The sequence below is a fragment of the Cyprinus carpio genome, chromosome A16 (genome assembly GCF_018340385.1).
Source record: "Cyprinus carpio isolate SPL01 chromosome A16, ASM1834038v1, whole genome shotgun sequence".
NCBI lineage: Eukaryota > Metazoa > Chordata > Actinopteri > Cypriniformes > Cyprinidae > Cyprinus > Cyprinus carpio.
In genome coordinates this window covers 19197946-19222462 of record NC_056587.1, presented here as the reverse complement: position 1 = coordinate 19222462, position 24517 = coordinate 19197946, and the positions used below count along the sequence as shown (strand labels likewise).

General features: G+C 36.9%; 1 protein-coding gene across 1 annotated transcript in view; it reads left to right on the top strand.

Annotated features, from left to right (window-relative positions):
- The first annotated feature begins 14920 nt into the window (after positions 1 to 14920).
- Positions 14921 to 24517, top strand: part of LOC109105038 (high affinity nerve growth factor receptor-like) — a 29436-nt gene continuing 19839 nt past the window's right edge. Inside the window, exons 1-3 of the mRNA XM_042773147.1 lie at positions 14921 to 16152; positions 22717 to 22791; positions 22893 to 22964. Coding sequence (XP_042629081.1) covers positions 15974 to 16152; positions 22717 to 22791; positions 22893 to 22964 — 326 coding nt within the window. The 5' untranslated portion in view covers positions 14921 to 15973. The remainder of the gene's footprint in view (positions 16153 to 22716; positions 22792 to 22892; positions 22965 to 24517) is intronic.

Below are 24517 nucleotides of genomic sequence, written 5' to 3'. Positions count from 1 at the left end.
GCAGCAGAGGGCAGTCTAAATAAATAAACTCTGCTTATTTTCTGTGTGCACTGAAGGCATTCTCTCAGAGCCCTGAGGTAGACTATGATTTGTTGTCTTCTTAGATAATAAAAACAACAAAATCACTAGTCTTCCACATGGCAATGGACTTGATCAAAACATCTCAGACTAACTACAGAAGTTTAAAATAAAAAAAGTAAAAAATTAAAAATCAAATATTAATCAGCTAAAAAAGGCATGCATTACCACATTGCAGACATCAGAGCTTACAAAATAAGAGAAATTCACATACAAACTCTCCAGCCGTGATTTTATTTGCCACTTCTTTCTTTCAATGCAACACTTGGCCTGCAGACTGCAGTCACTGTCCCATTCGAGCACAAATCAATATTTTATATACATCTGTCAGAGTTTGAACTCATTATGAAGCAATAATTTGGTCGTTTATCAGCTCACATCACCAGTACCATGTAAAATCTGGTGTGAAGGTCAAACGTGTGTGAGGGACACACTGTTAGTCCGCATGACCTTCTCCTTGTACAATGAGATAAATAAACTACATCAAGCTTTTCATGCATGTCAACCTTCAGAAAGCACATTTTTGCACCTCTCTTTGAAATTCAATGCCATCTATTAAGATTTTTGGGGGTGTATATCTGCAAAATGTTGTTTATTCCAAAGCAAATAACATCATTTGACAAAAATGAATAAAGGAAATTACTTTTTTTTTTTTTTTTTTTTTTAATAGAACATTACCAATGAAACAGTGTTGAATGTCTAAAAAAGTTCAAAATATTGTATTTTCCTACCTCCAAATTGATAAAAACTTACCAGAATGATTTACAAGGACATTCACTTCAATTCCTGATGTGGTGGATTTAAAATAAGTCAACGATTGTCATTTTTACTTGGTTCATATATTCTGAAATATGCATTCGAAGTCCTTAATAGCTGGTGACCTATCAGGATGGATAAAAAATGGATGAATTAAAATGAAACAAATGATACAAGGCAGCAAAATTAATGTCAAATAAAGTGTACATGAAGGTATGTCCTTCTCGTCACAATAACTTAAAAACATTTAATTTAAAATAAAACATTTGGTACTCACCATGACCAGCCATTGTGTGTCTCTCAAAGGAATCGGTTTATAGTTGAAAGGACTTGCCTTTGACGAAAAAGAAAGAAAAACAGGAAAAGAAAAAGAGGAAAAATAAGGCTCCCGCTGATAATTGGAGTCTCTGCAGCACTTGAAAATAAAACAGAGGCCAGATGAATGGAGTACTGCTACAAACTCCAAGGTGCTTTAGCTGAAAATTGGGGAACAAAACTATAGGTTTGTTTTGGAAAGACTGCAGGACCAACGGTCCAGAGCCTGTGCTTCCTGAGGAGTCTTATCGCTTCAAAAAACGGCCGGTCCTGAAGGGCCCCGGGCGCGAGGAAAGCTCTGCGTCTCTGGACAGTGGTGGATACTAATGGGTAGGTTTTGCAGACATGGGTTATGTTTTTTACTCAAAGCTGACAGACAGGCAACCCCCCCTGCACACAGGTGCTATTCAAGGATATTGTGTAAAAATGACGTCAACCAAATTTTACTTGAAAATCTTTTCAGCGTAAAAGTCCCGCCCTCTCTTTCCACTGTATACAAGTTAATCTGTTCTATAGACTAGTGTCTCCTTTAAAGAGCTTCACATCTATGCATTTGATAATTCAACTGTTTTTAATAATTATGCCCTTTAGTGCATATATGTTTTTAACATGCCTGAACAATCAAGTACATTTAAGCAAGTAGAATCTATAGAGTAAAATTTACAGAGTAATACAAGCATGCAGATGAATCTGAAGACAGACAGTGCAGCACACGCAGAGCTTGGCCTCAGCAACAATGAAGCGCTGGCCTTGGTGATAGTTGCTAGGCGATGGAGGAAATACAATGGCCTCCTTAGAAACCAAAGGCCGTTTTTTGGGCTAAAAGGAGCAGTGCAAAGCAAATTAAACTTGATGTACTGAACTAAATAGTGATGGAGCTCATCTTCAGTGTGATTTTATTAAAACTCTTTGGGTTTTAATGCCAGATAAATGAATTAACCATATAAATAAATTAAAATTTCACCTACTGCATATGTATAAACCACATTTTATTTACACCACTGTGACATTTAAATGTTTATTTTTTCCTGATTAGCAAAATTATTACTATAAGATGTTATTTTGTGTAATTACCTGATTAAATGTTAACATACCCTCATATTTGAACTATTAACCCATATGGCAGAAAAACTAATAACCCATATGGCAATAAATAAATAAATAAATAGAAATAAATAAAAAAAAGGCTAAATATAAGCTCAATTATATAGATTTTTGAAATTATATATTATATATAATTTCTAAACATTTTAGCAAATATTGCAAATATTTTGGCCATTCTTATTGAATATATATTTTAAAACGTATTTAAAAAAATATTTTTTATTTTTGCTTTATGGACAATGGCAAATAAACACAAACACAATCATATACAAATGATACTTAATACTACAAACATTAACTACAGAACATAATATGTAAATTTAAACACTATAATACATATCTGTCATGTAGGGACTTTTGGGAATTTTCTCCGTAAATTACAGGGTGACTCATAAAGTAATTCATTGTTTTTACATCGAAAAAAATTATTATATGGTAGTTCAACTTACAATTTATCAATCTATTGCAAATGCAATTTTCTAACAATTAGAAGACCATTCTTTCATTAAGTTGAGGTCAGCCCATTAATGGTCGGAAAAAAAAAGGCATAAGGCAAGTTTGATGCACCCCAGTGAGTTTTAGACAGGTGTCACAATGGGACCTGAAGCAAAATGTAAATTATACTAAATTGCTCTAATACACATCCAGTGGTTCTGAGAGGCACAGTGGGTCTTTTTATGCCCATGACTGATGGGTTCAGCTATAAAGTAGAGGTGAATTAGAGAACAGACTTGAAAACAGTAGAGAGCCAGCGGTTGAGCAAGAGGCAGGGTAGTGAAGGAGAGGAGGCAGGTGCACTTTGGGCAATGCTGAGAAAGACAACGGCTAGCTTGCTAGGATGCAGCTTTTTCAAGATTAAATAGCACAATTAAATTAATTGTATTTTTTTGGAGCTGCTCCCCCACCACCTCACATTTCCTTCTTAATTAGGAAATTAAAATGAGACTGCATTATTAAAGGTAGCCACACCTTTTTATTAAAATGCCCCTTTGCCATATGGCTTTCTAAAATAAAATGATCATTTAGAAAAGAGCACAATCTGATTGTCACAGTTTTCTGGACATGAAAACCCTAAAGTGTGTCATGTGTCTTGCAAATATCATAGTTTATGAATATGATAATTACAAGGTTTGTGCAAAATTCAAAATTGGAGAATTGAATTCCAATTGCATTAAATGGAATCTTTACACATTTCCTTGATTCTCAGAAGCTGAAGTCGTCATAGCTGGTTAAACATCTTTAGTAGTAAACGGAAACTACAACAAATATAATGTTCAGAAAATATGGGAAAAAAATTCTATTTTCTCCAATAACAAAAAAAAAAATCAATCAGTCAATCAGTCAATCAGTAAATCAATCAATCAGTCAGTCAGTCAATCAATCAATTAATCAATCAATCAATGGTAGCGTTTCTATGACTCTGCAAAGGAGGAAAAATATTGAGATATTATGGTTATTTTGGTCAGAAGAGAGAAAAACATCTGTCATTCCCTCAGCCATTGTATTAGAAACAATCACGCAGCAGCGTTAAATAGTTTTCTGTAATTTAATGCAAAGATACAAAAAAAAAAAAAACTGGGTTAAGGTATAAAACTTTGCTATCACTACTTGCTGTTTCTTTGTAATTAATAGTGAAATTTAACAGCAACTTCTACATGAAGATTGTTTCTACACCAATTTTTATTTCTTTATTTTTTTCCAGTGTTGACATATGATGTCAACTTCTGTGGAAATGGATCATCAGTCTGTGAAAATGGTCCATTGGCCACAATGCACAGGAAGTTGGAATGGCATGATAGGAGGAGAAATTTAGTGAACTGATGGTGTGTTCCATTCCCCAGTAGGAAATTTTAACTGGATTGCTCCTTCAAGTCGGAGTTCTGCCTCAGAATTTTGGAGGAAGGAACTGTAACAACTCTGACTTCACAATCCAAAATGGCTGCTTAGTGCATTAAGAGTTAGAACTGAATTCTGAACTGCATTAGCATAATATTCTTCCTATCAATGCCACAGAAAGATATGACAAAATAGTAACAATAGTTTACTAGTAAGCGGTTCCGATTTCAGAGGTAAATGAAGTGCAGCATGAAATTCAAAGAAAAGTAATGCATTCTGTCAAATTAAGTGCTTTATTTGTAAGAATTATAAACCGTGAAGGTTTTTTTTAAACTTTCATGCAAAGCTTTGTTAATCTAACATTCAATGGTTATTTAGACTTTTCTAGGTATAAATTACAGTTATATAAACTTAAATAGAGCCTCGCACATGCATATATAAATATAATTTTGATTTTTCTAAAATATGGGGACAAATGAATAATTTGTGTTTCTTAATTCATGGCCACCAAATCTTTTTGGTTTTGTGTTTGCTCCTCAATTTCGTCGTATTTCAATTCTTTTTTTTTTTTATTTAATTCAAATTCTGCAAATTCTGTATCCTATTTGTTACCTCTTGCTCCTCAATTTCGTCGTATTTCAATTCTTTTTATTTCTGAATTCTTATTTAATTCTGAATTCTGCACAACCCAAACCACTTATCAAGGCATGTTTTAGTACAGGAAAATCACTCTGAGTCCTAATATGCAATGATAGCAACATTACATGAATAATTCAATAACAGACATGAAAACATTGAAAGCATTCAGCTTTGTGGAGATTTTTTTGTGCAAGCAACCAACTAAATATTCTGTTTCTTGTTATGCCTGGTGAAAACAAAACAGGTTTTAATCATGATTAGGACATATATAAGTGCAACATATAATGGGCACATGTAAAATCCTTAAATTTATTTTTGTACAAATCTGCTCTCATATTAAAGTACGGCTACATGCAGTGGTTTGGCAAGACATATTTGATGGGCACACAATGCTTCTCCATTAATGTAGCTGCTGTTCCAATGCTGCAATTTCATTTTCATTTCCCCCAGCAGCCAGTTGAGGAAATGGTGAAGCTCCACTCCGCTCCACTCAAGGCCCCCCACCCGCCCCCATCAGCTCCACAGACGGCCCAAATCAGAAGTGTTCCACTCCGGTAGGGCTCTTAATGTAAATTCCATTTCAGTGGCTATTATCCCTGCTTATTTTCCAGAGCTTTCTGTTAGTACATGCATCTGGCCCTGTGGCACTCTCACTGGCAGATGCGGCCCTCATCCAGCAGCAGCACCACCCCGGGGAGCCCTGCAAACTGCTTATTCAACAACTGCTCGCCATAAAGATGCGTAATGATATTTTAGAGGCAAAAAGGCCTGTGTGGTTTTTAATTCATATTTAATGGTTGTCAGGCTAAATAGGTCCAATGCCCTAAATGAGGACTCTCTCTCTCTCTCTCTCTCTCTCTCTCTCTCTCTCTCTCTCTCTCTCTCTCTCTCTCTCTCAGCACGCACACACACACACACACACACACACACACACACACACACACACTTAGGGCTGATGCTGTGAAAACTTCATACTTTGTTCTGAATGAATTGTTGAACCCAGCTGCTCTTTCTTTTCATAACAACATATATAAAACATAATAATATATAATATCTATAATATTATTATATAATAATTATATCATATATAACATTACATTTTTTTGAATCAAGTTTTATTTTTGTATTTTCCATTTCCATTTTAAATTTAGTAAAAATTTGAGTAATTGTGATGTTTGCTTTTGTTATAATTATGTGTGTGTTTTTATTGTTTATGTTTAATGTTTATAAAGTTATATAGTTATTCTGTTTTATTTCAGGTTTAGTTTTAGTTGTTTTAATACATTAAAACTAAATTAAAATTAGAGATTGCTTTGACAGCTACCTGAAAAAATGTGTTTTTTTTTTTTTTTTTTTTTTTCAGTTAACATTTATTTTGTTTATTTTTTTTTTCTTTTCTTTTTTATGGTTTTAGTCTTATTCAACTATAATGCACATTATTATAAATTATTATTTTTTTTTATTTTTAACAAAAATAATTTTAAAAGCAAGCAGGCTAACAGTTTTAACAGCTTTGGAATTAGAAGGTAAGTCCATAATAAAGTGCTGTTCTTCTGAACTTTTTATTTATCTAAGATTTTTTTTTGAAGAAAATATATCATGGTTTTCACAAAAATATGAAGCAACACAACTATTTTCAAAATTTATAATAATAAATATTTATTGAGCAGCAAAATTAGCATATTTGAATAATTTCCAAAAGATCATGTGACTGTGAAGTAATGATGCTGAAAATTCGGCTTTGCATAACAATATCAATACATAGCAATAGCACAGCAATAAATCACACTGTAAAATATTTTCAAATAGAAAACAGGTATTTTAAATTGTATTAACATTTCACAATATTACTGTTTTTTATTATTATTATTTTAATACAATAAATGCAGCTTATGTGATCATATAAGACTTCTTTCAAAAAAAAAAGAAACAATTCTTAGTGATTCCAAATTTTGAAAAACAAACAAACAGACAAAAACACAAAAAAAACAAACAAACAAAAAAAAAAACTTGCAAATAATATAAAATCAGTCCTACCAATAAATAGTGTGATTGTGCAAGAAGCACAAAGAGCTTCAATCAAAACATGATCACCACCAAACAGCGATGCCTCTCTCTCTCTCTTTCTCTCCAGACAAGGCTGAGGTGCTGAATGTAAATATATCTATCAGGGCAAGGAGCTTGAATATCAAGTTACCACTCCTTACAATCAAGAGCCTTTTTATGCCACCCATGAGGGCCATTCTTGTAATGCTAGTATACAAGAGAGGCCCACAAATCATCTCTCTCTCTCTCTCTCTCCCACACACACACCCACACACACACCCACACCTTATTATTTTACCTCATAAATTCCTTTTCAATACCTCCCTGTTGTATATCTTGTTTGTTTGATTGTGAACAACAGAAGCAGAGAGATCTGAACGCTGGCAGAGCGACTGGACGGCCTGTGATTGATATCAGCTAGAATCTGGTTTGGGCTCATGTAGCCACTACACAAACATGTTGCGAGTACATCTGAACGATGAGACTATCTCTAGCCATAACCAATGTCAGGCTCGGCCGATATCGATCAGTCTCTGTTGGCACAGCCGTGCTCTGACCGGGAGCGGAAAATCTGCTTACAAGGGTCAGTGGAGTGTTTAGACAGACAATTGAAAAGGTCAGTAGCTACTGGTAAACACAGTGAAACGGATGCGCTGGAAATGTGCTGCGTGTTATAGAACAACATAGCAGTTAAATATAATAAAATAGCTGTGCGTCACAATTCTTATTTAAAAGAATCATGTAAATACATGTCAAATTTACTTGTAACAAAGACAATAATTTAGCAACTTTAATATAAATAATTAAAAAATGTGAATATACATACTGTTCAAAAGTTTGGTTTGGATTTTGTAATGTTTTTAAAAGAAGTCTCTTATGTTCACCAAGACTGCATTTATTTGATGAAAATACAGTAATATTGTTAAAATATTATTAAAAACATTAAAATGTTTTCAAAATAACTGTTCTCTATTTGAATATATTAAAAAAATATTATTTATTCCTGTGATTTAAATATGAATTTTTAGCATCATTACTCCAGTTTTCAGTGTCACATGATCCTTCAGAAATCATTCTAATATGCTGTTTTGATGCTCAAGAAACATTTTTTATTACTATCAATGTTGTAAATAGCTGTGCCACTTCATATATTTCACGTAAATTTAAGATTCTTAGATGAATAGAAAGTTCCAAAAGTACATTTATGAAATGGATTTTTTTTCTATTTGTAATATTTTAAATTACTGACACCTGAAGCAAACATAGTACAGATCATCATGATCCTGGTGAGTGACGTAAAAAGCAGATAACTGCTAATTCAGTTGATGACCATTATGTCTTTTATCAGAATTAAAGCTGCTCACAAAGACAATTCAAGTGCATTTAGATCACATCCATCTTAAGTTCTTTCCTGACACTGCCAGTGATTCATTATCAGCTCAGTGAGTCATCTGATGAAAAACCACATTTGTAGATTTGTTTTTCAGACTTTTTTTGGGGGGGCGGGGTTACTGCTATTAAGAGTAAGTCTGTGAATCTGATCTCAAAAGTGAACAAGCATGGGCCGCTTTTAAGGATGAACAAGTGTACCGTGAAGCTACCCATCTGTGGTCTATTCCCAGAGGAGATGACACTGAGTGTCAGTGATCGAGAGATCCTTTACACTTTACTCTTTAAACTTATCTTAAGCTTCACAAGTTACATATAAAAAATAAAAAAAAACATAGTATACAAAAATAAAATAAATCTTGTCATTCTGAAAGGTAGTTGTGTATTTCAAATCAACATGGTAATTGCAAATAATTTTACTAATAATATGACCTCTTCCATATAAAAATAGAAATATTTGCTCTTATTTACTGAATAAGAATCCATCCTACTATGAAAGAGCTTGAACACAAAGTAGCAGACGACAACAAGCTCATATAATAAATGCTAGTGTTATTTTAATATCATGTATATAATATTATATTATTTAGATTATAACATTTTGCTTTTTTTATATTTTCATTTCAATTTTAATAATCATGTTATTATCAATTTAAATATTTCTGTTTGTATTTTACTTTACTTTAGTAGACTTGTTTGTTTGAGTTAGTTGCCAAGACAACATTTTTAATTTTCATTAAAAAAAATTCTAATATTTTAGCTTTATTTTTATTTTTAGTACAACACTGATGTGTATTTGTGTGGACGGTAATATAGTTATTGCTATAGTTGTCTTCATAGTTATCATTCTTGGTGGGAACGGACCTTAAGTCCACACTTAAACTGTTCAAAGACCATGACGTATATCACACACACACACACACACACACACACACACACACACACACACACACACACACACACACACTCACACACACACACACACACACACACACACACACACACACACACACACACAATCTAAAAACAACATCACGGCAAAATTCTAAAATATCTGTGAAATAATTGCTTCATTTTGGTGTTGAATCTCTTGAAAATGTTGTATAATACATTTTTAGATCCCATAAATTACATGCTGTACCTGTCAAAGGTGGTGGTTCTTGGTTCAGTCAGATTATTGTGACTTTGCCTTTTTTATGATCATTTTAATGCACAAACATCCCCAATAAGTTTCCATTAATGACAGAAAAGGCAACATTTCACTGTTGTGTTTAGGAATAGCTTCCATTTACTGCAAAATCATTGTGGGCTTATGAATAAGTCATTATGCATGAGATAATATAATGCATCAAGCCATATTGCCCACAGACCTTTAACCCTCGGGTAGGTTATGAGATTAATCAAAGAAAATGGACTCTGAGAAGATGAAAAAGGTTTTAATCTCATTAGTCCATCACTAAAACATTATTTAATATTCTCTATTACCTTAACAATTTAAATACAAACTTACATATTAAGGGGGGTGTTCATGCAAAAAAGAATGATAATGACTTAATTTAATTAAAATACTCATGTGTGAGCACTATATTTCAGTATAATTAGCATGTGGTGGTTCATGAATAAGAAAGAAACGTTTAATAAATTTACTAATAAACTCATAAAAAGTTACAATAACCTTTGTATTTTTTATTCTGTGGTGAAAAAACTAACAAACAAAGCAAACTCAGAATTCTGAAGAAAAAATGTATGAATAAATTTAGAATTTCAAGAAAAACATTAGAATTGTGACAAAAAAGTTTTTTTTTGATCCCGTGGCAGAAACAAACTTACATAGATAACAGCAACTGCACAGCTGAAAAACTTTCTGAAAAAATAAAGTTGTATGAGAATATCTATTCTAAGCATTTACTGTTGAAGCAGAAACAGACAGATGTAAAGACCTGTTTGTTATTTGCAGTTTCTGGACACTTCATGTCTTCTTGTGAATGGCAATCGACCCTGAGAGCCCTGAAGCTGTGTTCAGATCCAGCCTTGGGCTTTTTGGAAGCCTTCCATTTAAAGAAATTAAATACTATTTTTGCAGTGAGGTCAGCTATGTAATTGGGCTATTTCATAATGATGCATTATAATAATTAAATGGATCCGGACCAAGACCAAACACATAAGATCAGTCGATACAGAGCGAAACGCTTCTGATTCCTCTTATGCCTCTGCACTTTTTAATACTGCTTTTATTAGAATATTTTCAAGGAAGCAGTGCAGATAATGATAGAGCCTTCTTGAAAAAAAACCCTTAATGAAATCATTATGCTTTAATTTCAGTTAAGAGGGCCAGTGGAGATTGTATGGTAAGAGTGAGCTAATATTTAATAAAGAGGTAGAAATGGAGGCAACAACTGAAAGAGCGAGTCAGAATGAAGAGTAGGAGAGGAGCTGCTGCATGTTCATTAGTCTTTGGCGAAGCGCTCCTCGAGTTTCAGCTCATCTGCATGAAGATGGGCTTCTCGTGTCCCTAATGAGAGAACCTAGATACAGTTACATTACCAAAACCCCCAGCAGCACGAGCCAATCGATCCCAGGTTTACCCCAGCGAGTCTCACTAACACTGCTGCTCTGATCACTGTGTTTTGGGTGTTGATGGGGTTTGCTTCCTGGTAGAGAGATGATGTGAGGGGGAGATGAGGCAGAGATGCCACACCCTGCAATGAAAAACATCTTAGTATTTGTTGTTTTATGTACATGAAAACAAAACTGTAAACTGTTCTGAATGCTCTGTAAACTGAAATATGCATTATAGCACAGGTCCATTGCTTTCTTTGAAACCCCCTAGAACACCCTAGAAACCATATATTACGGCCCTGATAAAGACCCAGAATACCATAGCAACCACTACTACCAAAACAGCCAAGCAAACACATAAAACAACTAAAAGACCATGGAACGTGCTAAAACATCTCAGATCACTATAGCAACCACATAGCAACATCCTATAAAACAATTAAAACACCATAGAGCCTGCTAAAATTACCCAAATAACCATAACAACTGCTTAGCAGTCACATAGCAAGCAACACACCAGAAAACAACTAAAACAGCGTATGATAAAAACTTCTCAGATCACCATAGCAACAGCATAAAAAAACAAATAAAACACCACAAAACCCGCTAAAAAAGCAACACACTAAAAACACTCAGATCATATGAAAAACTTTGTTAAAAAGAAAAAAAAGGGGGGACTTTTAAGAACCACTTTTTAAAACTGAGGGTAAAGGGGCACATTTTCGGAGGTTCAATAAATTCACAAAGCTTATGGTGTTATTTTAATTTGACATTACTCTAACTTAAAGGGATACTCCACCCCAAAATGTCAATCCGCGTCACAAAATATTTTCAAATCAAACTGATACCTGTAGAAACAGGTTTAAGAACCACTGAACAAAATATTTTAAAACTGAGGGTAAATACGGTGATATGGAGAGACACAGAGGAGACCGTTGACAAAGGAATTATTGAATAAAGTCATTATTTTTTTTTCGTTTACAAAAAGTGTTCCCGTTGCTTCATATAACCCAGATTGCACGTCTGATGGCAGATGGAGTATTCTGAAGATGACCTTTCATACCTTTTATGGACCTTGACACTGTTTTTTGACTTCTTGGCAGTCTAGGGGACAGTCACAGGCCTCCAGGTTTTCATCCAAAATATCTTAAATTGTGTTATGAAGACGAATGGAGCTTTTACGGGTTTGGAACAACATGTTAAGTGATTAATGACAACATTTTCATTTTGGGGTGAAGTATTCCTTTAACTGGATATGTAAATGCAGAGCACACAAGCAGGTCAATGGTTTGCTTTATTGTGTGTGGCAATGGAGAGCAGTAGTGTGGAGATCCATATATTAACCACTGCAGGTGTAAAAGCATTTCCTTGTACCAGTTCCAGAAGTGCTTTTACTCCGGTCCACTTTGCACAGGTCTCTCTCTGTGACAGGACATTAGTTTGATGTGGATTGAGTAACCTGCAGCCTCGTATCTACTCTCTCCTTCTGTCATCATACATCTTTCATCACTGCTGCTTAGGAAAAAAAGGGGGGGGAAGTAAAGAAAAAAATACTAAAATTATTCAAATATGTTAAAATGTATAATAAATTAGTATTTATAACAAATTTATGCCAAAAAATATTTTAGAATAAATAAATATGCCAAAATCAATACATTTTTTATTTATTGTTTTTTAGAATACGTATAAATGAATAGATGTATTTATTTCAGAGATAATTGGATAGCACTTGCTATAAAATTATTTTAAATCAAGACATTTTAAAAGAAAATTTTATTTTTGAAAGACTAAATGACTGAATGAATGAATGAATGAATGAATGAAAGAAAAAAAAGTTTATTTCAAAGATAAATGAATGCAACTTGCAAGATGTTTTTAAATAAAATGACTACTTTTTAAAATATTATTTGAAATATATCATCGCATACTGTATTCTGTTTCACATACTATTTTTAAACAATATGCTACTATTCAATTTTGAACAGTATCTGAGAAAGATTTGGTGTTTCCTTCTTATTTGGAAGCTGCAGCCCATTAGCAGTAGTTTTGTTGTGTGGGAGTGGTGAATTTGGTCTGTAATTGAATTATTCTCTACTCTGATTGGCTTGAAAGACTTATTCAGCATATCCTGTTTAAAATCACTGTTACGTCCTACGCCTAACTTTAATAGACTGGGACAGCATGCCTAAAAATAAAGGGAGAAAATTTATGCCAGAATCTGAAGTTTTTTTTCAAACTATTCCCTTAACTCACAGGATCTGTGAGGTGTGTAATAGTCAGCATGGATGTCTCTGTGAGTTGTTCTTTAAAGCACACAGAGGGAGTATTAATAGCCGGCCTCACCTCACGCTGACAGATTTTGCTGTTTCAAAAAAAATGAGTAAGAATGCGCTGAAATAAATCAATGGATTGCAGAAGCACACAGGTACACTGCTAGATGTAAAGAGGTAAACAACTGAGTCCGGAATCTGCGAAATGGTCTTAAAAGCCTCTTCACAAGCTGAGCTTTTAAAGAGCACGAGAGAACCGTCCAAACTCTCGAGTTGCCATTTTAGGGCCACGGGATAGAAAACCACCATAGATGGATTTTTCACTCGCCCCCTCATTTTCTCTCTCTCTCTCTCTCTCTCTCTCTCTCTCTCTCTCTCTCTCTCTCCAGCTATATTTCTATCTTTGCTGATTCTGATGAAGAGGGAAAGAGAGGAGGAAGTCTGGAGCCATCACTATGTCTTTATTGCAGCAGAAAAAGGGCCTGCTCAGGGTCCTGCCAGTAATTGTGGTCAGGGCACTATGACCTTACTGCTGTGTATGGAGACTCTCTGAGAGGGAGGTGGGACAAAATATTTATCCCTTATGGGAGGATGAGACTCCGTAATCACAGCAGACGGCCAACAACATCCATCCTCCTCATGTACTCTTTCAGTACCAGAAAGCCTTGAGTGGCTCTGAGCTGAAGGTATAAACCACATGGACAACTGCAACAGGCACAGCTGGATCTGTAACACACTGAAGGGAACCCTTTATTTAGCATCAATGAGAAGAAAATGAAATGACATTTTAATTTCATTTAAATGTAATTTTTTTACATTTTAATTTTAATGTTTTTTTTTCCAGAAACAAAGACCCAGATAATTTTCTGTGGCACATCTCTGGACTTTCATCTCAAAATGTCTCAAGATGTCTCAAGAAGTCTACAATCAAATGTTAAAGATCTCAGTATGAGCTTAAATATCTCATCAAATGTTAAGCTATACTATCCACTTTCAATATATAGCTCCATATTCCTACTGTAATGCCAAATAAGCTTTTATTTTTTAATCTTTTATATTGTCCATTAATTTTTTAAAAGAAATGGATAACACTTTACAATAAACCTCGGCCCGAGGCTCGAACCCACAACCTCAAAGTCAAACTCTCTAACCATTAGGCCACGACTTCCCAAAATGTGTCCTGCACAATAAAAAGAACTTCTGAGCATTCAAATTTTCTGCTGGGACAAAAAGAAGGAAAGACAAATCACAAAGGAGTTCTCTATAAGTTAAATTGTTTCTCCTATAGACAGCAATAATATGCAATGGAGAGCAAATGGAGACTTTTCTCAAGTCTCTTGCTTATCAGATTTATTCTGCTGAGAAAAGACCTAGTGATCTCACATGTGTCTCATCTAGAGTTTTAGAAGAGATTTCAAACAGTCTACTGTGCTCTGATTTATCAAGATGTCACAATCTGTGATGAAAAACCAGAAATCTCAATATGAACTTGTATTTACCATCAAATTCTAGAGCTCTAATGTCTATATTCATTTTATGACTCAATATTATTACTTAATGTTAAAAAAGAGAAACATCTGTTACAAAAATGTCTCCTGAGCAACAAAAGAGAAACTCCTGAGTACTCATCTTTTCTCTGGGACTCATCAATTCTCTAGAAAAAACAAAATTGTCCTCTTTATAATCTAAACGGTTTCCTCTCAGTAATATCAATGAAGAGCAATTGGTGACTTTTGCTAAAAAGCCTCCTGCTTCTCAGATTAACTCTCCTTAGAATAAGACACAGAAATCTCAAAATGTCTCAAACTGTGCTCAGAATGCCCTAAGACCTCAAAGTCTGAAACAGTCAGAACTCAAATGTTTCTCATCAAATACTTAACTTATATTATTCACTTATGAGTTATGTTATTCACATTCATTTTATAGCTCTGTAAATTTACTGTATACTAAGAATTGTAACACTTGAGTCTATTTTTATTTATTTTTAGCAGGAAAAATCCCATCCAAGTTCTCTATGAGTTATGAAAGCGCAAGAGCCTCTGAGCAATATGATTTCCGCAGATCACCTGTTGGAAAGAAAACAAAAAATCACACGACATCCCTTAATAATATTCACCATAAATATTAAAAGCAGAGAAAATGGAGACTTTTACTTGAGTCTCCTGCTTTTCAGAATTATATTTGTGAGGAAAGGACCCCAGTAATTTCACATGTGTCTAGAGTCCAGAAGAGATCTCAAAATGTCTCAAACTGCACTCAGATTTCCCAAGATCCTAAAGTCTAAAATCAAATGCCAGAGATCTCAGTATAAACTCAAATATTTCTCATCAACTGATTTGAGCTATGTTACTTGCATTTCTTTTATAGTTCCATATATCTACTGCAAAATCCAAAATGAAACAGATACATTTGAGATCTCCAGAGTTATGTAAGAGCAACCTCTAAACAATATCAATTTCCCTAAAAATAAACCACTTATACAGAAAATCACACAAATCGCATATGACTTTTAAATAAACATTGCGTGATCCTAGAGGTGGAGGGAGATGAATTAGGGAAGTGCCACAATCCTTGCCCTTTGTGCATGGAGATATTCATGAGTTGTTTTTTCCTCACAAGCTCAAAGTTCACGGTCAGCTCTAACAGGTGGAGCACTTCCGATCCATTCGTGTCCACCTACAGCTCGCAGGTCTGGCTTCCCCGTTCGCTTCTGCGAGTGTCACAGAGGTGTCTGGTGACCATTGTTTTCTCTCATCTCACACTCACACTCAACTAATGGACTGCTTTGCCCCTCCCCTCCGTTTCTCCATCTCGGACTGGGAGGTTCCCCTGGGCCCTGCTACATGGCTCAATAGCTCAGCTCCTGGATGGGATCATAACCCTGAGTGCTGGCCAAGAGAAGAGCTGCTTCTCCTCACACCCGGAGTTCCTGCTGCAGGGTGGAGTTTCTCCCAGGATAACAAACTCACTCGAGCCTCACCATGGTTGACCGTAGGGTGGCCGCGGTTGTGGTTATGCTTCTAGTCCTGGTTGCACCAGCCCTGAGCGGATGCCCAAGTGCCTGCCGCTGCTCCTTCGCCATGCTTCAATGCCTGGAGCCAGACGGAATCAGCAGCATCCCTGCGTTGGCAGCACAGGAGAGCGAAAATGTCACTGAAATGTAAGTTGTGTTTGTTGTTCAGGCACGTTTACAGTGAGATGCTTGAGAAAAGTTGTGTGGAAGTCCAGTGCTTGATCTTGGAAGGAGATGGAATGGGTTCAATCAAACTGATTTGCCTTCATGAATTTTCATGGAGAATTCTGGACATTTGGATGTATAGTTTGTGCATGGTGTAGCCTAGTGGTTTTTCCTGGCAGACCACTCCAATTATCTTCAGCATTTATTGCTTTTAAATTAATTTCATTTATTTTGTGGAATCCGAACGTAACACGCTGAAAGCAGAACTTTCTCAAAACAAGGCAATGCTTGGGAACTAGTCAAGGACTGGAGGAAAGGACTGCTACTTTGTGTTGCTGCTGAGCTGTGTGCAGCTTCTCTTTAAGTGCTTTTAAGTGTGTCAGGTACATAATCTATTCACGGAAATGGTGAGAAAACATCTCCATGTTCATGTGTGTTTAGTCAGAAGGATGGTTCCCAGAGGTGTAGGACTTGAGATCAGTTTAGTGCACTTCATTCAGAATCATGTTTATATCACTATAGCACTCATGCTTATAGTAGGAAACATAATCGCCACACCGCTTACAATCATCTCAGTTGATGACAATGCAATATTTAAATGGAAAGAAATGCTAGAAAAAAGCCTGATAACTGGTTAACTCTAAGTTAGTTTACCATACACAATGAAAAGCTAGTATATATATATATATATATATATATATATATATATATATATATATATATATGTATATATATATAAAAATAAAAAAATAAATTACAGTCAAAACAATATCCTTCACAAATGTAAGATTTCTTTTTTTTAAGCAGTGATCCATCTCATTTTCTTATTATTTATGTCCATTGGGGTGTTTTATGATATTTACTTAGTTAATGTTTATTGCATTATTTTAGTGGTATTTAGATGTGTTTACCTTGATTGTATTTGTTTGGATCACAATGTGTGTTGCCCATATCTATTGTTTGGTCACAGATGCTGGAAATCCCATTTCTGATGAACTGTACATCATCATGTATCATTATGCTGAAGAGTTGTCCATGTTTTTTTGTGACCAAGTTTTTAAGATCTGGTTCTCTAGAAGAGATGAGACATAAAAAAGGTGAAGAAAAAAAAAGAACCTGGGTTCAAATCCCAAGCTAATATATCATGTTTTAATAAATCAAGCTTAAACTGAAATAGAAGAGATCAACATGCAATTTCATCGTACAGAAAAGAGCAGCTTTGACATTTTTGATAATAACTCCTATTGAGAAAAAAGTCATATGAGTTTCAAGCAACATGAGGGTAGACAGATATCGATAAAATGTTGCAATACAATTTTATAAATACAAATGGCTGTTTTTGCCTTTTAGGCCAACACTTTACCTACAATGACAATAATACAACATAATTACAATAGATTTTTATTTTATTTGTTTGGGAAGTTGAATTGACATCTACCAATTGATCAAATGTTATCAATTTAATTATTAGGATAATTGTTTGTAAAACAAAGTTTCCAAAATGCATCCCACAATGTCTGACGTCATCATCACTGCATTTTTAGTTCTGCACAGTTGCCACTGTTGTTTTCCTCAGTACACCTGCTCAAGTGCTATTCTCTGAACTCCAGTAGAGTCTTACATTTACTACAAGCATTCAATCAATAAATGAGAATGCACTTTTGCCAAGTGTTTACACAGAACACTTTGTGCCCATAAAAAAAAAACCCAGCATTTCGCCGTATTATTGAGATGGGCACAGTACAGAGGAACAGTGCTTCTACCAAGAAGGAAAACAAGAGACCATTAACTTCATACCAGCAGCAGAAATACATCATTCATCATGCTGTAAATTCCATTCTGTGAATTGCTCACGAATGTACTGCTGAAAACAATAGATGAAATATTGCCCACTCGACTCGATTCAATAAGCCAAAGCAGTTTGAGATGTCGTCCCACCTGCTCTGTAATCAGATTACGGCTCTCTGAGTCAATCAGACGCTAATAAATATCCGTTTGTGCTTCTTGAACACAACTGGACAGAATCACAGATCAAAAGATTCCAATAAATTTGGTAGAAATGTCTTTAGTTATCAACATATATATTTGAAAAGGTTATTATGTATAATTTAGAGAAGATTTATGGCAGCAACATTATTATCAGCATGTATAATGTACACTGAAAAAACAACTGGTGTAGGATTTACTCTGGAACTATTTTTACTAAGAAATTGCTAGTAAATTTCACAAATAATTACAAAGAAATGGCAAGTAACACAATGTAAAGTTTTGTAGTTGAAGGACATTGTGAAATATACACCAATAATTTTTACAGCTTTGAAAAATAATTTTTTTGCAGTGTACATATATTCAGTGCCTTGCTATTGGTGAATATTTTGTCATCAATCATTTGTCTGGGATTAATACACAACAAAACACACTCACTTCTTTAAAGCTTTTTTAAAGACCATATTTCAGCATGCTACAGTAAATGCATTAATTTGCGAATGGTTAAAACATCATATTGAATTGAATTGAAAAAAGTTTTTTACTTTGTACTGAATTAGGGAACACGTCATATGATGTATGCCTATTGTCAGTACAGCTCTATATAGTCTGATTCACTGAGCCATTGTGGAGAAACCATTTAAACTTTTCTCTAAAATAATCTGAGTTCTCCTTCCTGGAAGTACAAATGCTTTTCAACGAATCTGTGTGTAACTGAAAAGTAATTGATTTCAAAATACTTCACTGATGGTACTCATGCCTCATATTAACGTCTGCAAGGGCACAGCACTATTTCATTTAACTCAAAGAGACCTGCAATCACACACTTCATGCGTTTTAGAGTGGAGATAAAACAAGTTTCTACTGCTATATGTACTCATTTGAACATTAAAGCATTTAAGCATTTATTTTCATATTTAAATGCATTCATATATATTTTATATACGTACATAAAAATAATGCAATCTCAGGAAGGCGTCACTATAATGAAATGACTCGGTTACATATTGTAACCCTTGTTTCCTGAAGGAAGGAACTGAGAAGTCACGTCGGTGATGACGAATTGGGAATCTCGCCATAGAGACCAATCTACTTCGAGTGTAAATTATACGAGCCGGTGCACATTGGCATGCAATGATTGCATCCATCTGCTGCTGATCGCAGTGCAGGTATAAATAGGCAGACGGTCACTTTCGACGTCACATCGGTGACCGACGAATTGGGAATCCCTACCAAAGCGCCGCGTATGCTGTCACATATGGAAACCGTTTAGGTGCATATGGAAGATTTAGAAGTGATTGCAACTCTCTTGGGAAATGGGAGAAATTCTGCCGGGGAAACATGGGCTCTGAGGCTGTACCATGGACTTTACACATATGGGATCTGCTTAGGTCTCTACATATGGAACGCAGCCCTCTACCGGTTCTCAAGGATTCAGTGAGTGAGGGTCTGGCACTGGACATTCTGCCATGTCTGGCTGCCGAGGGAATGGAGGAGCTTGACAGGGTCTACAGTATGGACTCTCTGGAGTGGTTTTAGCAAGCCGACACTAAACCGAGGCCTCTCGGTGCTTCTACCTGTTTGATGTGAGTACATAGGAGGATTCTGGTTCAACACGAAGGCTATAGAACCTAGGAAACATGTTGGGGGTCCCCCAGCCCACAGCTCTACAAATGTCTGTCAGCGAGGTGCCACGGGCCAGCACCCAGGAGAATGCAACACTTCTAGTAGAGTGAGCTTGTAACCTGAGGGGGCAGGGCACACCCCGTGCTTAATAAGCCAGGGTGATGGCGTCCACTATCTAGTGGGCTATCCTCTGCTTGGAGACAGCACTCCCCTTCTGCTGGCCTCTGTAACAAATAAAGAGCTATACAATTTTGATTTGTACTCAACACTGACTGAGCATGTTCCTCTGTGAGGCATGAAGTCTGTCCGACCAAATCCAACTCCATACCTAGAAAAGGGATCCTCAGAGAGAGTTTGCTCTTTTTCCAGCTGACCCGAAGACCCAACAGGCTGACGTGCCTGAGCAACAGGTCCCTGTGCTCTCTCAGGGGGAACAAGAGCCCCCTCCACAACTTTCATGAAGACACGGGGGGACAGGGACAGCCCAAAGGGCAGGACCTTGTACTGAAATGCTCGTCCTTAGAACGCAAACCACTGAAAGGGTCTGTGGCACGGAAGGATTGAGACATGTAAGGACACGTCCTTCAGGTCGATCACTGCAAACCAATCTTGGGGAAGGATACACCCAAAGGAGCATTTCAGCATTAACATCTTGAACAGTAGACTGTGAAGGGCCCGGTTCAAGACACGCAGGTCCAAGATCGGTTGTAACCTACTGCTTTTCTTGGGTACAATAAATTAGGGGCTGTAAAACCCCGTCTTTCATATCAGCTGGAGGGACCGCCTCTTTATCGCGTCCTTTGCCAACAGGACTGCGATCTCCGCATTAAAGACAGGGGCATCAGCTGCCTTCACTGATGTGAACTTGATGCCCCTGAACTTGGGCGGACGCCAGGCGAGCTGAATTGCACTGCCGAGTCTGATGATCCATAGGAGCCAGCAAGACAGAGTGGGCAGCGCAAGCCAGGCTTCCAGATACCGTACAAGCGGGACCAGCGGAACCACCAACGTACCAGCAGTGGGGCAGACCCAGAGATAGAGGAAACCTCTCTTTTGTCGAGATTTTGGCCACTCTGCCCGGCCCTTGTCTGGGAGAAGGAGTGGTGCGTTCACCATCTCCCGAAGAGCAGCTCCCTCCATCTCTGGGTTGCCCGTCACAGGTCATATTGCTTCTTGGTTTTGCGCTTGCCGTTAGGTTGGGGGGCTGGACTGGAGGGTGGGTTGGTTTAGTTTATGCACTTTGTTGGCATCCCTCATGACGGCCAGATACAGCCAGAGATAATAATAATAATAATTACTAATTCCTTACATTTATATAGCGTTTTTAGGCACTCAAAGCGCTTTACATTGTCAGGGGGTATCTCCTCATCCACCACCAGTATGCAGCATCCACCTGGATGATGCGACGGCAGCCATAGTGCACCAGAACGCCCACCACACACCAGCTTACTGGTGGAGAGGAGACAGAGTGATGAAGCCAATCAGCAGATATGGGGATTGTTAGGAGGGCATGATGGTCAGAGGCCAATGAGCGAATTTAGCCAGGATGCCGAGGTCAGACCTCTACTCTTTTCGAAAGACATCCTGGGATTTTTAATGACCACAGAGAGTCAGGACCTCAGTTTAATGTCTCATCCGAAGGACGGTGCTTGTTGACAGTACAGTGTCCCCATCACTACACTGGGGCGCTAGGACCCACACAGAACACAGGGTGAGCACCCCCTGCTGGCCTCAATAGCACCTCTTCCAGCAGCGACCTAGTTTTCCCAGGAGGTCTCCCATCCAGGTACTGACCAGGCTCAGCCCTGCTTAGCTTCAGTGGGCAGCCGGTCTTGGGCTCCAGGGTGATATGGCTGCCAGCGATATCAGATAGATGGCGCTCCTGGACCACAAGCGTGGACATCGCATGATCCAGAGAACTCGCTGGGAAGGAATGGTTTGCCCTGCCAGGTGGAGGCGGTATTAGGACACAACTGCATCGCTATTGACCGCTCCACCAGAGGGATCTCCGTATACCCCCTGGTTGCCCCGTTGTCGAGGGTGGTGAGGGAGGAGGAGCTAGCAGGCCTCAACAAAGACTCAACAAAGTCTTTAAAAAGACGTGCCCTGTAAATGCTCTTTTAGGGAAAAAGGCTCTTTTAGCATGCTGAAGCACACAGGGGAAATGGCCGCCTGCAACACAAACAGGGGGTAGTGCAGCCTGATGTGTGCAATCCACTCGACACAGGAAAAACAACCGCCGCTGTAGCGCCATTCTGTCAACACAAAAAGCTCCCAGAGAGTGCACTGAACTCAAAGTTCAAGTTCACTCAAAGTTTGGCAGGAGCAGAACTATGATATCGCTAGGCTCCAAAGCGAAAAGCTAAATATGCGGTGCATCTGCTGCCTATTTATACTTGCGCTGTGATCAGTGGCAGCTGGATGCAATCATTGCATGCCAATGTGTATTGGCTCGTTTAGTTTACACTCGAAGTAGATTGGTCTCTCTGGCAAGATTCCCAATTCGCTGGTCACCAACTTGATGTCGAAAGTGACCGTCTGAAAGGGAACTTGGGTGGCTCCATTTCCAAGGTTATTTATTTATTTATTTATTTTTTTTTTTATTTAAAGAAAGATAGGCCTTAGTCATTAGTAAATTCAGTTAATTCAGTTTGAATACTATCTTACTTTCATTATGTAACATGTTTCCGATTTAAAAAAATATAATCACAAAAAAACAGCTGTTTTACAGAGGTGAATCAAGTTATGGCATTTTGATTATGCAAACAAAATCTGAAATAAAGTGAAGCAATGAAATACTGTAACACTAACATATGGTAAATAGTTTCAGATTTGATTTAATGACATTGATCATGATTATTACTAGAGGGACCTGTTTTAATGCAGCATTATTTTAGTTGAATTTCAACCTGTTCTTTCATTTCAACCGTCTAGCTACATAGAGAGTCAAGTCAACCTGGAGAACATCACAGACATAGACTTCACCAACTACAGAGAACTGAAGAACCTGTAAGTATAACACAGTCTACAAAAGATGTATTAGATTCCAAAAGATTTTCAAGTAACTTAAGATTTTAATGAGACTTTGTGCATTCATATATGTATTTCAGGACAATCACTGCTTGTGGGTTGGTGTACATCTCTGAAAATGCATTCCAGCACAATTTTAAGCTGCAGTATGTGTGAGTATTCTTTAGATATACGACTGGCCTTCCCACAATACACTTGGGTCTCAGAGCTTGTACCTGTCAATCATTTCAAACCCTCTTCCCCCCTGATAACTGAAGCTGCTTTATTGGTCTCAGGTGGTAAAAACCCAAGACACATTTAAAGTTAGTCATCAACCAAATGAATACTGAGGAAAACATTTCCACATTTCACATCCAGAAATCATTTGAATGCATTAATTTTCCCATAATTCAAAAGGAAATTTGCAGAGATAATCATCATGTATTTCAAGAAGAGCATAACAACAATCTGAAAAACTGTGTTTGGTGGGGTGGAGGAGACTTTATAAAATCAGCTTGGCTCATGGATATTAATTACATAACATGACATCCAGTAGTTCTTCCTGATTTGTTATCTGCAATGCAATTGTGTGGCAGAGGCTTTTGCTAAGTAAAGGAACAGTTCACCCAAAAACGAACAATTCTGTGATAATTTATGCACATTCCTATCATTTCAAATCTGTAATCTGTTATTTTTTCTATGGAATTAATTCACCATGCTGTAAACGAGAGTTACTCCACTGCAAATCAGTGTCATTAATCACTTACCCCCATGTCGTTCCAAACCCGTAAAAGCTTTGTTCGTCTTCGGAACACAATTTAAGATATTTTGGATGAAAACCATTAGACTTGAGATTGTCTCATAGACTGCCAAATAAATAACAGTGTCAAGGTCCAGGAAAGTATGAAAAGCATCATCAAATCAGCTTAGCACCATTTTTGCAAATCTGAGCAGTACGATGCGCTGTTTTCATTCAAACCAAAGCGTAAATACACGCATTATAGATCCTCCTTAAAGAACTTCCTCAGCAAATGTCTTAGAATAAAGGTACATAACATAAACCATTAAGAAAATACTATTAAAAATGTCATGTTTTATTCAATGTGTTACTCAATTCTTTGTCATTGTGAAATTTACTAGCAACATTTTTAGTAATTTTTTTTCTTTCTTTTTTTCAGTGTAGAAGCATAACTATTTTCAAATCATCATTTTTAAGGTTCAAACTAAAGGTCTGACATCTATTCCCTCCTGAAGGGAAGATTTCTAATCACGGCATCAACGAAACACTAATGACATTAGCTGAAAGGTTGTTGACCCTTATCTCCACTATCTTGTAATCGTTATCTCTCAGTGTGTGCGACATGCCCACTGTTGTAGATGTGGGGGAAAGCGGTCACACAGGAGGGGAGAACGGGAGGGTTCTGGAGAAACATGATAGCATATCCAGCAGTCACCTTTTGCTCACCCAATTTGGCGTATTGACAACTGATGCATAATAAATACACTCCACTAAGGGTCCATTATCATGCAATCAATATTTCACAGAGGGCTGTGCGGAGGACCAGATGTGTCTGTATCTCTGCGAGCATCGTTTGGTGGTGGGGCTGTACAGTATAAAAATCATAAGCGTAAATGAGTCTATCTTTATTCGCCTGACGTGCATGGCTTCGGTTCTTTAATCCACTGCCTCCCCCTCCTCTCGACGCCAGCTGCTATTCTCAGATGC